Source organism: Argentina silus, assembly GCF_951799395.1.
Source record: "Argentina silus genome assembly, chromosome: 3".
In the NCBI taxonomy this organism is placed as follows: Eukaryota; Metazoa; Chordata; class Actinopteri; order Argentiniformes; family Argentinidae; genus Argentina; species Argentina silus.
In genome coordinates, this window is record NC_139657.1 from 21,785,065 (window position 1) to 21,799,715 (window position 14,651).

General features: G+C 42.8%; 1 protein-coding gene across 1 annotated transcript in view; it reads right to left on the reverse strand.

Moving 5' to 3' along the window:
- Nucleotides 1-14,651, reverse strand: part of pparab (peroxisome proliferator-activated receptor alpha b) — a 28,496-nt gene that overhangs the window by 6,512 nt on the left and 7,333 nt on the right. The window contains exons 2-5 of the mRNA XM_083667020.1: nt 6,995-7,243; nt 5,742-5,899; nt 4,070-4,208; nt 1,394-1,593 (exon numbers count right to left, since the gene is read on the reverse strand). Of these exons, the coding sequence (XP_083523146.1) occupies nt 1,394-1,593; nt 4,070-4,208; nt 5,742-5,899; nt 6,995-7,205 (708 nt within the window). The 5' untranslated portion in view covers nt 7,206-7,243. The remainder of the gene's footprint in view (nt 1-1,393; nt 1,594-4,069; nt 4,209-5,741; nt 5,900-6,994; nt 7,244-14,651) is intronic.

Here is a 14,651-nt window from a genome sequence, read left to right on the forward strand (position 1 = left end):
CATGGGGATGTTTCATGAATATATGATCAGGACAGCAGCAGTGGCAGAAGTTCTCACAGTAGCTGAACCAGCACCTGCTCCTGTACATCAAGCCAGAACTCTGATACGCTGATGCTATGCTAACTGAGCTGCTACATGCTAACACACAGCTTACTCAACTCACATATGATATGCTTACGACATCTGACTTCTAGAGACACATGTCAGGGTATTACCGATAGAAACTGGCGGAGAACTGCTTTTACGTGAACAGAAAATTGGCTAAATTTGTGTAGAGGTGTAGGACCTTGTAGAAGGCATTGCAGGAAGCATCAACATAAAGCACTAGAGGCTCTGCTAAAAACAACCAATCTGTCCATAATTTAAGGTCATTGCTGGGACAGGGTTGTTGGTTAAAAGCTCCCCAAGTGTAGTTTATTGCCTGTTCATTTCAACAAACTGAACAGTCAGATATGAACAACAGATGAACATAGACTCAAGGCCATACTTTGTGAGAGTGGGTCACCAACTAGGGTGTGGTTTGTTAACAGATGTTTACAAGTACCCTGAAACCATGAAATCATTGGGAATCTGAGACGATAAAACAGTGATCTGTGTGTGGACTGAACCACTTCCAACAGCTGTGCTAGACCCTAGACTCGCTGTCTGAACTCTGACTGGATACAGGGCAACACTGAGCAGCCAACTGAGGAACTAACAATTGAGTCTGTGTTATACTTGGATGTGCTCTTCAACTGACCTGTCCCTTTTTGACCTCTCTCACACCTACAGCTACCACTACACCCATCATTCACCAATTCACTAGATATCTGACCCAAGTCGCTGTAGTCCTACCCTCCTTCTTGATAAAAACGCTTAGTTAGAGTGCTCTATACATCCAAGAGGGACCATCTTTAAAGAGGGAGGAAGGGATGGAGGGTGGGAAGGAGAGAGGAATGAAACACTGGTCATACAGTGGGTCTTTATATGAGCTGAGTTCAAACAGATGTTTCCTTGTCTAGCTTTGTTGGCTTGTGCCATTGATTGGGAAAGTTATTTCTGTCAATGGATGGCTCCTTGGGCTTATCAAGGGTAGGAGTTTCCAGGTCATATTGAGACATAGGGACTGCTTGGTTGGTTGCCCATTTCTTCATACTCTAATGGATCAGAATGAGCCAAATTACTCCAAAGAGACTCACTGTATAAATGGAATGTCCCAATCATCTTTTGTTGTTGCAGAAAACCCTTTGTAGTAACACAAACACACTTCCACATTGAATCCAATGGCCAGCCTGATCCTAAGTGTCCTATCAGATGAGAGCTGCACTACCATAACCCCTTCTCTCTGACATTTGGCACACACACACACACACACACACACACACACACACACACACACACACACACAACGTACAGGAGTGCTGGTCTTTCCTGTGAGGATGGTGCGTGCTTTGGCCTTGTTCATGTTAAAGTTCTTCAAGTAGGCCTCGTAGATCTGCCTGGCCAGGGTCTTCTGGTCGGCCAGCTGGGGGTCCTCCACATCTCGGTCCCCCGTCAGGATCTCCGCCTTCAACTTCAGCTTCTCCGACTGGGGCATTCGACCAAACCGGATGGCTGGGGGGTATCAAAGAGTGAACACATTAGGTATACAGATGCTAGATTGTCAGAAGATGGTTAGATGTTAGGTACTGTATGAGAGGCAGGACATGTTCTCTTGTTTTTACCTTAAAGTGTATTGAACTACATACTGAACTGCCCCCAGTTTGAAATGTGCTATATAGATAAAGTTTGTCTGACTGATTGAATGTATTGGTACCCGAACTGTACATGGGAAACTATATGTTCACTAAGTTGTTCATTCATTATCTAACCCTGTTGGTTTTGGAGAGCAGCAAAGATACAGTATTTATATAAAGATAATTCACATATTGTAAGTGGAATAATTTGAAGGCACTAAGCTGTTCTTTGAGCAAGCAAAATACATTGGACGAGGCCCACTTATGAAATTATGAAGCCATTGAAAATGGATAAACACAGACAGACACAGCTTGTGTGATAAGAAAGACAGAGAGCCTGAAGTGAATAGTGTGTCTGCCTAATCATGTGCTCAAAGTTGCTCATATCTAAATATCTCAAATAGCTCATATCTCATATCTAGGCATCTAAACAGTTTATAGATCCCTGGAGACTTTAGTGTCACGTCCTTAATGTTTAAAGAACAGTGGGGTGGGATGAGAGGCAACTGGGGAACAATGAATTAGACAAGACCACTTGAGGAAATAGGACAAGTCTGGGAACTGTAGAGAGAGAAAGACAAAAGAAAGATACAACATGGACAAAGTATCAGAAGATACAGGGTTACACAGGGTGACTTGTGGTGTGTGTGTCTGGTTTTTGTATAGTGGGTTGCCAGCATCTCTCAGACGGCCTGATCCAAAGTGTCTAATCAGAGTTGCCCCTCCCCTCTAAAACAGTGGGTGAGCTCACACACACACACACACACACACATACACATACACATACACACATACACACACACACATACACACACTCTCCAACAGGTGCACTTCTTACAGTGCTTGTGTTTACTGGACTATAAAATGATGAATGAGGATCAGATCAGTCACTAGTTTCCATTGTATAAACCTATTCTAATGTTCAACCTGACACAAATAGAGAGAGCAGCATAATAAGCCAACACAGATCACATTAGATTACCGTATAGCCTACTGGATGCCTACTCTAAACCTGGTAGATCTCTAGTGGAGATCTCAGGATAGCTCAGGATAAGTAGATTTCCTGAAGGTGAGAGGATGAGTCCGACCTCAATTATGGGGTGCCCCAAGGATTGACCGGGAGACCTCTTGCGTTTTGCTTAAAGTGTGTGTGTGTGTGTGTGTGTGTGTGTGTGTGTGTGTGTGTGTGTGTGTGTGTGTGTGTGTGTGTGTAAGCAGGCTTGTGTGTGTGCACTAATGTGATTGTCTGTCTATAAGCTGACTGCACTGGCCTTGTGAAGCCTTCCTTTACAAGACAGACACACTGACACATACCCCACCACACACAACGTCATCCTAAAATTCTATTTCGGTCCATTTTCTAAGGCAGGACATCAACCCTGGCCAATGGTCAGCATGCCGTGTTGTATGTTTACATAGAGCACAAAGTAAACACATCTACTGGGGTTGCAGACATTGACCTTTACATGTCATTGCCTCATAGAAAGATAATTGTTCTTAACTTAATAACTACTGTACTGTATTTGTACTGATACTGAATATAAACAGTGTGTGTGTTTGTGCATGCTTGTGTGTGTGTGCGCTTTCATGTGTGTGGAAGCAAACCCCTTGACCTACAGTATAATGTGAAGCTGACAGTCTATGATGTCCATCCCCCCCGCTAGGTCAGCCTGCTGCTAACCCGGTACAAATACAGCCTGGTGCCCACATGACTGGCAGGACCTGACTCCTACTGCATGTCTGTTAACACATCCACACCTCAAGGTGAGAGGGTTCATCCGAGCCAATGCAATTCAACTCCAGCTTCAGAGTCATGACCTTCACAACCACTACCAGTACAGAAGCACAGCATAGAGGAGACAGATACACATACATACGCATCAGCCTGCTCTTTCTATATGCAGGTTCTTTTTATATGCAGACTACGCGGGCCCCCAATCGCAAAACATCGGCTCTGGTTGCAGGTCTTCATCTTTTTTTTTTTTTCATTCAGCAGAATACAGTAGGTATAGTTATTGAAAGGGGTATACAGTATGTGTTGCAGGATTCATGCCTGCTCTCGTTGTCAGCTCCCCAACTCCCCTTGTTTTGACTTGCAACCTGACACTTAAGTGCAGTGTTAAATTGTGTGTGCGTGTGTGTGTGCGCACACTTCTCTGTTTTTTTAGTGTGGTGTGGTGTTAAATGGTGTGTGTGTGTGTGTGTGTGTGTGTGTGTGTGTGTGTGTGTCTGTGTCTGTGTCTGTGTGTGTGTGTGTGTGTGTGTGTGTGTGTGTGTGTGTGTGTGTGTGTCTGTGTCTGTGTCTGTGTCTGTGTCTGCGTCTGCTCAGGCCTGTCCTGTCCTGTGTTACTCACCGTTGTGGGACATGCCCACCGACAGGCACTTCTGGAAGCGGCAGTATTGGCACTTGTTCCGGTTTTTCTTTTGGATTTTGCAGCGGCGCTCACACTTGTCGTACTCCAGCTTCAGACGGATGGTTCGCCGGAAGAAACCCTGAAGGAAACGAGACGAGAGGAAACATGCTGTTGTTGTTGTCGATATTCCATTCAAAGTGCAAATGCAAGAGTAATGCGAGTGCAACAGTGACACAACTCCCCCATGAACGGTGTGTGACACACTATCAGTCTGTACATACATGCTTCCATTTGATTCGGTCTGTACAAATCATTGCCGCATTTGATTTCACTAATGTTACACAATCTTGACAAACAACAGCATCTGGCTATGGGCAGCACTGGATGTACTGTTAATGTGGGGTTGGGTAGGGGTAGGGAAATGGACAGGGAATTGCTCAAGAACACATTTAGCCATCCTGATCCCAAGATGTTAGTTTCTCTAATGTTGTGAAAGGCAGACCCCCCCCTCCGCTCACAAATCAGTATCTGACAGAGTGTGTGTGTGTGTGTGTATATATGTGGATGATTGTGCGTCTCCGTATGAGTGTGTGTCCGCCAATGCCCTGCAGCATGTCTCAGATAAACACACTCGTCCCACTGTCCATGCCCCACACCCATTGATCAATGAGTGAGTTCACTGTGATCTTAGCTGTGACCTCTGCTTTGATACGCCATGCCTTGGTGCAGCCTGTCCATGTCTGCCACATAACTGGAGGTTTGGCTTGGGGACAGTTATGTCTGACTGACCAGTCCAGTCTCTGTCCACCACAGTACAGGGTTACACTGTGGCCCTCGCGTCTCTTCTAGAACTCTGTGTAACAGTGTGTTGACATGAAGGCAAAAGAGCACAGTCAGGTGACATTCATACTCAGACACTACACTGTCCGGTCCCTGGGATAGATCGGCCATAGTACTGCCAGTGTTTATAAAAAAAAATGTGGGTCAGGCTCAATAGTGACAGGTCATAGCAAAGATTAGTTTATGGATATACACATGGTCTTGTCTATTTCATTTTCTTTAGACCACAACATTTCTTTAGGTGGGTTACATCACATCACAACACAAAACAGTTGGCCCCTACTGTATGATACAAACAGGAGAGTCGGAGATACGTGCACTCCCTCCCCAAAGTCCCATGTTATCTTGTGGCCTGACAGTGGCACATTAAGATCTGTGTGTCCTCCGGTGACTTTACAAAAGCACGCTATTGGGTTGTTATTCAACGAGGCATGTAAACAATTAACCAAGTGAGGATCTACACTGGTCACACATACCCATGTGGGACTGAGTCTGGGCTTCTGGTAATGTGTCCTGTTTGCGTGTCAGTTAAGGCCTTTCTCGTGTTGTTTCTGTATTAAAGAATACTGGATCTTTGTCATTGGCAGTGGCCTTGTTTGTTTTTCTGTGAATGCTTATTCTTTGAATTGGACTGTAATACAGGTAATGCGTCATTAATACAGAGGCCCAGAGAGGCTTTAGTTCTAATAATAATAATAATAATAATGCATTTTATTTGGAGGCGCCTTTCAGGTCACCCAAGGTCACCTTGTGTGTGTGTGTGTGTGTGTGTGTGTGTGTGTGTGTGTGTGTGTGTGTGTGAATGCATGTGGGTGTGTGTGTCTCCTCTCACCTTGCAACCCTCACAGGCATGAACCCCGTAATGGTACCCGGAGGCGCGGTCGGCACACACTCGACACTCCAGGTTGAGAGAGGTGGAAGAGAACTCCTCTTGGCCCGTAGCCACCCCATATACCCCTGATGACGGACTGGACGCCGGGGTCAGAGCATCTGGAGAACACACAGACACACAGACACACAGACACACAGACAGCAATGATAAGCATACAGGAGAAAAGGTCCACTGAACAGATCCACTGGAACAGTGAATAAAACATGACTCATTGTTTTGCTGAATCATGTAGCAATAGCACTCAAGAGATTTCTCAACTCAGTATGGATCAAAATAAGATCAGATAGATAGACAGATAGTGTGAGGCTTATTTGCCCTCCGGCAGATGACTATCAGTGGAAATTCACCGGCATCTCAGGCATTTGGCCAAACACAGAGCACATGTAATTTCGGTTCCATTACATATCTATAAATACACAGGGACCACCGTGCACAAAGACATCAACAACACTAGACTGGATTAGCGATAGTGCTAAAATCAGGCAAAAGTACACCTAATGAATCTATCAAGATAGAAAACTGTGCATTAATCAGCTGCACTGCATAAACAGAGTGCTGCTAAGTCTACCCACATGAGTTAGTTGAGAGAAGCCAAAACAGAAATAAGTATTTTGGTCAGGAGCTTCGACGAAGCACATGGTACTGCTCACTGTAGCCAAGAAAACACTCTCTCTCTCACTCACATCACTCACCTCACTTTTCCATGACATCATCTCCATTTTTCCATGAGCCTACTCTACGGCCCTCTCTCACACTTTTCCCCAGACAGGACACACACCCTTTTCCCTCCCATATTTACGTTCTGTGACCATTCACTGTTTCAGTATTTTTGTTGGTGGTTGAGGAATGTGTGAGAGGGGAGAGCAGCCTCATGGGTGTGAAAATGTGGGTCAGATAGAGAGACAGATGTTCTGTGGAAAGTAGCACAGATAACCACATGCCAAAAGCGGCATGTTGCTCTAGGGTAAGGTCAAAGGTTAAACAAACCATGTGTCCACTATGAACTCCCAGTCAGAGTAAATTAAGGATTAGCATGTGATGGTGTGTCCTGTATGCTCAGACAATAACAAGGAACTGGTCCTTAAACTTAAAATGCTGACTTTTTTAAACAGTCAATCAACTTACAGTATGATTTCTAATGGGGTGAGACTCCACTACAAACACACACACACACACACACACACAGACCATACCTAGAACGGTGGAGCCCTCCGATACGGAGCCCGTGCTGGAGGACTGGTACTCTGGGACGCCGAGGGAGCTGAGGGCGTCATCATCGATGGACTGGGAGATGTCCTGCAGGTCCTCCATGCCCCCGATGAAGTCCTCGCCACACAGAGGGCTGCCCAGCACCGAGTCCTCCAGGGGAGACGGCGGCCGGTAGTGGCTCTCCATGTCGACCATGATGGAGGACAGCGCCAGGGAGATGCTCACTCATCAGACTGGAGGGGAGGGTGGGGTGGCAGGCATAGGGGAAGGGAGAAAGAGGAATAGGAGAGAGGGTGAGTTATTGTCAATAATGGATGTTCTAAGAAAAGGAAAAAACTTGAGCACACTGGCTTTCTTGCTATTTCACATTTATGTGGAAAGATACCAAAGATAACAAAGGTGTTTACAGACCTACATGTTAATGTACATAGTATTAACATATTGTCAGAGTGCACTATTAGCGTTATATTGGTGGTACAGTATATTAGTTGTATATGCTGAGACAATAGTGTAGGAAAAGCCTGCAGCTCAGCACACACAGTATCTAATGACACAACATAGCCAAGCCCACTACTAATTCCAGAGACAGCAACCTGATCCTACAGCTCTGGCGGAGGGGGAGGAGGAGGAGGAGGGGATGAATGTAGGGCACTAAGCTGGGTTGGGTTGGACTGGGTTAGGCTACGCTAGTCTAGGGCTAGGTGAGGGGGTGGAGGGGGCCACAGAGTAGCTCCCCATAGGCTGCTGATCCTACAGATCTATACAGTAGGATCAGCATATCATTTTCCCAACCTCAACCAATTTCCACTGACTATTTTGGTGTCTAGGGGCATCTTCATCTTACTCCAACCCCTTACATCCACATCCCAACTAGGTCAAGCTTCAATAAGCTCCCCTGGCCAGGCCTGGTAAAGACCAGGCTTTCGTAGCTAAAGGTTGAATGGCGGGGCGATGGGGCATGCTACGAGCTAACAGCTGCTATATCTGAGCCCAGGCTGCAGTAAGCCAGACTTGACCCCTTCTGAGGGCTAAGTCTGACCTTAACTCAGCCCACATTGTGGTCTCTTGGAAATGGTAGTGTGTTACTGTACATTACATGCACGTTCACACAGAAAACGTAGCCTCCACTCAATATGGCTCATCGTGTTCACAATGAGAGAATGGTATGTGATTGAAGAATAGTGGGAGAACCCGAGGGGAATGAATTTAGCCTCATTAGCATACTGCTCCTACTCCCTCAGGCCCTCGAGGACATCCTGTCTGAGGCATTCACTTCACTAATCACCGTGTTATTACAATACCGGGCCTGGCTACAACTAATAGGCTACTGTACAGTCTGTGTCAATATAGACAATGCAAAATTACTTAATTGATTAAAAAAGTATAGTCATTTTATTGTGTAACAGTATTCATACAGTAACAGGTTGTAGTAGTCAAATCATATAGACTATGGTCATTTGTGTGGTGGTATTCATAACAGGTGACAGTTGATTTGACAAATGCTGGTTCCTGTAGTGTCACATGTCTGGCTGATTGAGAGAGGAGACATTGTGTAGAGTAAACAGGGACACTGCTCACACCTGACCCTTTCTATTTAGGCTGCATACTGTAAATGACAAGGCAGAATCCCACACTGACCGCATGCCCCCACCAGCAGCTCTGCACCCACTAACCTACTGCAGTGTCACCATCAACAGAGAGAGAGGGGTGGGGGCTATGGACTCATAAAACCCTCAACATTACGCAACATTAATTTAGCAAAAAAAACACACAGCCAAAGGGCATATACTGAGCCACACAGCTCCCTATATGATATCAGCCATGGTCTACTTAAACTATGGCAGAGATGAGTAGGGGGAGCAAGGAAAAGAGAGAGAGAGGGAGGGGGAGAGAGAGGGAGAGAGAAAAAGAGGCGACGCCAGGCGGTTCCTACGGTAACAGCAGGGCTTTGTCTCAGAGGTCAAGCCCCTCTTGTGAGTGCTCAACCAAGCCTGCTGAGGAGTGCACAGCATATACATTGAGTCTAGGACAGGCAAGGTCATCTGTGTGCGTGTGTGTGTGTGTGTATATTAGGGTTAGGGTCTTGAGGGGGAGGGGAGGATTCCGTTCAATCCTCGGGGACTGACAAAGGACCTGGCCCATCAGCCACTGGGATCGCCATGACAATGTCATTACAATTCCGATACACATATCATGTTCAAAATCAGGAAGGGCAACTAGCAGGCATTTCAAAGCAAATTTCATTGTCACTATTTGCAACTTCACTCATTGTTGTCCAATAAGACGTACAGGTATCTGAGCAATGAGTGTCAGAAAGATGTGTACGAGACATATTAATAACATGATCATAAAGGAATAAGAGCAAGTATACTCGTATTCTGGTATACCCCTATGTAATATGGCTGGTATCTGGTCACACTGAGGGCTTAGTATTCCCAACCCCCACATGTGTGCTCTCTGTCCACTGCAGAGCCTATGGGAGCCAGCCCAACAAGCAGACAGCAGGCAAGGTATAATCCATTTTATAGTGGCTGTGCAAGACCTAATGTAGGTATACAGAGCTCTCCCGTTGGAAGGGGTTTATGCAGACTAGCTACCTGAGACTTTAAGTCATTGTCACCTTTGAACCATAGAAGCTGAGCTGGTTGTGATTTAGCTGTATTGACTGTTGCCTAAGAGTGCAGTACCGGTATCAGATCAAATCAAATCTTATTTGTCACGCACATCGCATACAGCAGTAATTGATATAGGGAAATGCTTTGGGATCTTGCTCCTTGATCAACAACAGTCAACAACAATCAACGAATGAACAATACAATAAAATATAGTAATAATAAAACAGTGCACTGCAAATTTCTCTGATCTTGCCAAGATTTAAAAACTTATATCAAGTTATTCATCTTCTTTTTAGATTTATTATCTATTTACCAGTTCTGATTTCGTTCTATAATCTTAAAAAGTATCTCATATATTTCTTCCATGACTCAACTAGTCAGAAAATCTTAAATTTAGGCAATTTACTCTTAAAAGAAGATAAAATCCATTTACCATATTTTCCCCCTGCAACATCCAACTTGTTTCTAGATCCAGTGATACAGACTTGCTTGATATAAGAGTGACAGCATTTGAAGAAAAATAAAACTTTTCTTCAAAAGTAAGAACCACAACAAAGGGATTGATCCTCAACAGGTTCACATAAAGGAATCTGCATTGAAACAAAATGTGACTACAAAAGTAGGCTAACAGGGTACACTCACACTACATATTTTGTTGTCACTTGGCAAGTAATGAACTGATTTTTTTTCTTCTTTAAAAGTAAGAACCACAACCCCAAAGGGATGGATTTCCACTCCTCGGCCGGTTTATGTAAAGGAATCTGCATTAAAAACAAATCTGACTACCAAGTAACAATTATTACATAATGATAGATATAATGATCTCATGAAGTGCTAGGGCCATTTCTATCAGCAATTATGTCACTAAGATTATATTTTATTGGGACAAACACACTTCCTTTGAAAGAAACAGAGAAATATGAGGTATGATCAATGAGCTCATGCACTAGTTCTGTTGCTTGGGCAAGAGCGGGAATTGTCACTTTGTAGGCACACAAATCTTTGTCAAAGGTTAAAGTTTCATATGGTATACTTTCAAAAGCACAGAAAGAGGAATTTACCATAAAAATGTCTTTCACCAATCCAAACACAGGCAAATGATCTTCCACGTGAGTGATAATCAAAGACTTCCCACGTATGTATTTATTTCCATTAAGGATGAGGTGACGATAAAATGAGTTAAAAACTCTGAACTCTTGCTCACAGCCATCAATCCCACAGAAAACCCAAAATTCTGTATTACGACCATGTGTGACATTAATGTGGCTAAGAAGATTCTTTAAACTAAAAGCAACAAAAATGATACCGATCGTGCAGCGCCACACCGACATGTCTTCTGACGAGCTTGATCAGTGATTTTGGCGGTTCCAGAGTTTGAGTTTTCACTGCTGGCTACCCTGCTTCCTGTTTGGCCTTCCTCCTGGTCTCCTGATTGGTTAACCATCAATGGATATTGTGTGAAAAACCTGTATATTACATATAAGACAACGTAGCATTCACAAACAATCCTCAAGATTCTCAGAATTTAAAAAATAATAATAATAATAACATAATAAAATAAAAAAAATTGATCATTTCTTCTGCGCCTACTGTCCGTCACATCTGAATGACGTCGGTGATGTGAAATTTCGGCGCCTCAACGGGACTGACCACGTGGTACACAGGAACATTTCTCGAGTCAATTTCAACTGAACGTAATTTAAACGTAAGTATAATGCTGCTTTGTCGTGCAAAATTGTTTTAGGACTATGTTGTTTCACTGAGAATATTGTTTCCATCTACATTCATTTGGTAACGACTAGCTACAATTAAAAAAAAAAAAAAAGCCTCAATGGCTAGCTAGCCATCCACATAGCTAATTTGAAAATCATGCTAGGTAACTAAACCCAGAGGAGCTTTTCTGAACTTGATCCGTTTGTTGGGACAGGGATCTTCAGAGCTGGAAAACTACTACTGAGTGGATGACTTGGATGACACAACACTTTCTGTGTTACAAGGTAAAAATGTATTTGTTTTAGATAAAGTATTAGTGGGTGCATGCTAATCCAACTGCGTGTAGGCTAGATAAATTTAAACAAGTCCGTGAGTGCGGGCTCGGCTGACAACGTGGAGGAACGTGCAGGATGCAACCTTCAGAAAATATTGCTCAGAAGCTGATATGGGGAAAGGGTTAGATGTTTTTTTTTTGTGTTTTTTGCTAGAACGCAAAGTCTGTAAGTAAATTCTTTTGATCTCCTGTGCGTTACCGAATGGTACGATTGTTTGCTAGACGGGCCGGGTGGACTAGCTACTTTTGCTGCACGTCGTGGATAACGGATGCAACTAATCATCCCCAGTACTACACAAAGTAGGCTAGCTACTTATCTCTGCAAATAAGCTGTAGTATTAAATGTAAGTTAAGGTAAATCTTGAGGGGAACCAGTTAAAGGAGAAGCATGATCTATATGTGAGTAGAGTATGTGCATGGTGCATCTGACATATATGGACTGGAAACCCCACTGGCTCTTCCATGCTATTCTCTTCATGTGGTAACAGTTGAACCAAAGGGTCATGCCCGGTCTCTACAGATTCATCTGTTCCCATATAAAGTGAATAGAAAGAGGACGCGAACGACATTTTGCCGTTCATGTATGCTGTTAACTGAAGTAACCTTCATGTGATAAATTTGCTATGTTGAATGTTAAAGTTCTATGAAGTAGAGTATTATTGTAAGGTTCAATGCATATTGAGTTCTCTTGTTCTGACATTGCTTCCACCCAGCGGATTTCACCATTGCCCTTCTGAAAGCATTACCATCCCTCTTCCCATCACCAACACCACCACCAAAACGTCTCGGAGGAGCCAGTGAAGCACTAATTCATGTCCTTGAGGTGAGAATTAGGTTGTGTAGTGTCCACATTGTTTTTACTCTTTTAAGCTCCACATCCTGACATTTTTCACATTTGGTCAATCTGTAGGAAAATGAGGATCCCAACAAGTACCTTGAGAAACGCCCACTGTCCTCCCCAGTCCTTCTATACCACGGCAGTACCTGCATTCTCGCAATTGGCAACTACCCTGTGAGTCCCCTGGAAGAGGTCTTCAATGGTATGCTTACATTGATGGCCTACTACTACACCCTTCACTTGACATATCCAAAGTTTGTTTCCACACTTTTGTCAGTAATTCAGACTGAGGTGCTTCATGATGCGATTCATGATCGGGATGCCACAACGGCATACAAGAAGGCTATGAATGAATGGAAGTAGTTTGTTAAGAAGTAGCTCAAGCCATGCTTAAATGTTTGCTGTAATATCCAAATAGGTATTTTACGCTTGTTTTGCAGTTTCTTTTTACGCAACATCCTGTTCTTGATTGCACATTGCTAGCATTTATAATACTTATGCTGAATTTATTCACAGGAAAGTATTTTAAAAATATCTTGATATGCAATTGTCCAGTACAATTCATCTAAATTATACCAATTCATCTAAATTATATCAAGTATTAGGCTAGGCTTCTGAATAGTCACACATTTGCATCATTAATTGGAACACTAAACAACTGTCTAGCTCAGTGAAAAGGCTGCAATTTTTTTACAGAGAGATAGATTTTTCAATCAGCAGATTGAACAAGTAGTGTCCTTTTACCCAATTTACTTTCCCTGGGCAAACTCGGATGAGTAATTTGGAAACCCTTTTAAGCAGAAAGCAGTGAGTAAAATTGTAAATCAAGATATTTTTCAAATACCCTTGTCTTCAGTGAGTTATACTAAAGCACTGTACCATATACTGTATACCATTCTATGAACCAAAATGTTGCTGGCTTATTTGATATTTGTACATTTTTTTCATTTTTCATTTGTATATTTGGCATATTTGTTGGGTCCAGTTGAACTTCCCTGTGGAAGCTAAGTGACTCGTTGAACATCTTTTACACATTAACTGACTTTTATTTGAATGCAATGTACATTGGCCAGAAATTAAAGCAAGAATGTTAATTCTGTTACTGTTAATCCTGGTTTGTCGTGCCTTATTACACAGCACAACATTACATTTTAGTTAGTACACACTGGTTTTCCCCTATGATGTTACTTGTTTGGAAATGAATTTATTGGTCTGCTTTCTGGCACATGCTCTCTTCCTGGATAACTGCCTTTATTTTAAGATGAGGCAACTTGTTTCCAGTAACTACTATACTAATTGTTCTGACAATGTAAGACTGATTTCAAGTACTTCTATCTAGAATTTAACATCTGTGAACTTGTTATCAGGCCATAAACACTATCCAGAGACTGGTTATAAGTATGTTTATCTAGAATTTAGCACCTGTCAACTTACTATCAGGCCACAAATATTAATCAGAGACTGGTTATAATTATGTTTATCTAGAATTTAGCATCCATATATGCATTTCCAGCCCAAGAACACTTACCAGAGACTGCTTAATTCTAGTCTAGAGGCAGCTTATTTTAAGATAACTTGTCAAGAAAAATTTTCTTGCTGCATGGACAGATAATTTCACTACTTTTAAGCCATTTTCTGCTAGATTTAAGTGTTTATATCTTACATTTTGGCCAAGCTTTTTTGCAGTGTGACAATAGTAGTGCATAAGGGTGTAGTGTAAGTAGCAGCAGTAATGATTGTAATAATAATAATATTATATTGGCAGGTTGATAGTAAATGTTCTACAGATGCCATGCTTCCCTGCCCCTGATGAAGGTATATGAAAACACACTACACTAGTGTGATTTAGATAGTGAAGACTTGCAGTCAGATAACACTGGCAGGGGACCAAGAAGACAAAAGGTGTGTATGGGCTTGTCTGGCCCAGGTAGAACACACAACCCAACACACAGTAAGATTTAGTAGCATTTCACCCCAGCAAACAAAATAGTATGCCTCAGCAGAATTCACTGGGAGACAATTGCTGATTGAAAGCATATATTGTACTCAGAAGTGCCGAGTCAGGTGGTGATTTTGAAAGTATTGCAGAATATTTAGTCTCATATCATAGAACATTTACAAAATTAAAAAAAGGTACACTA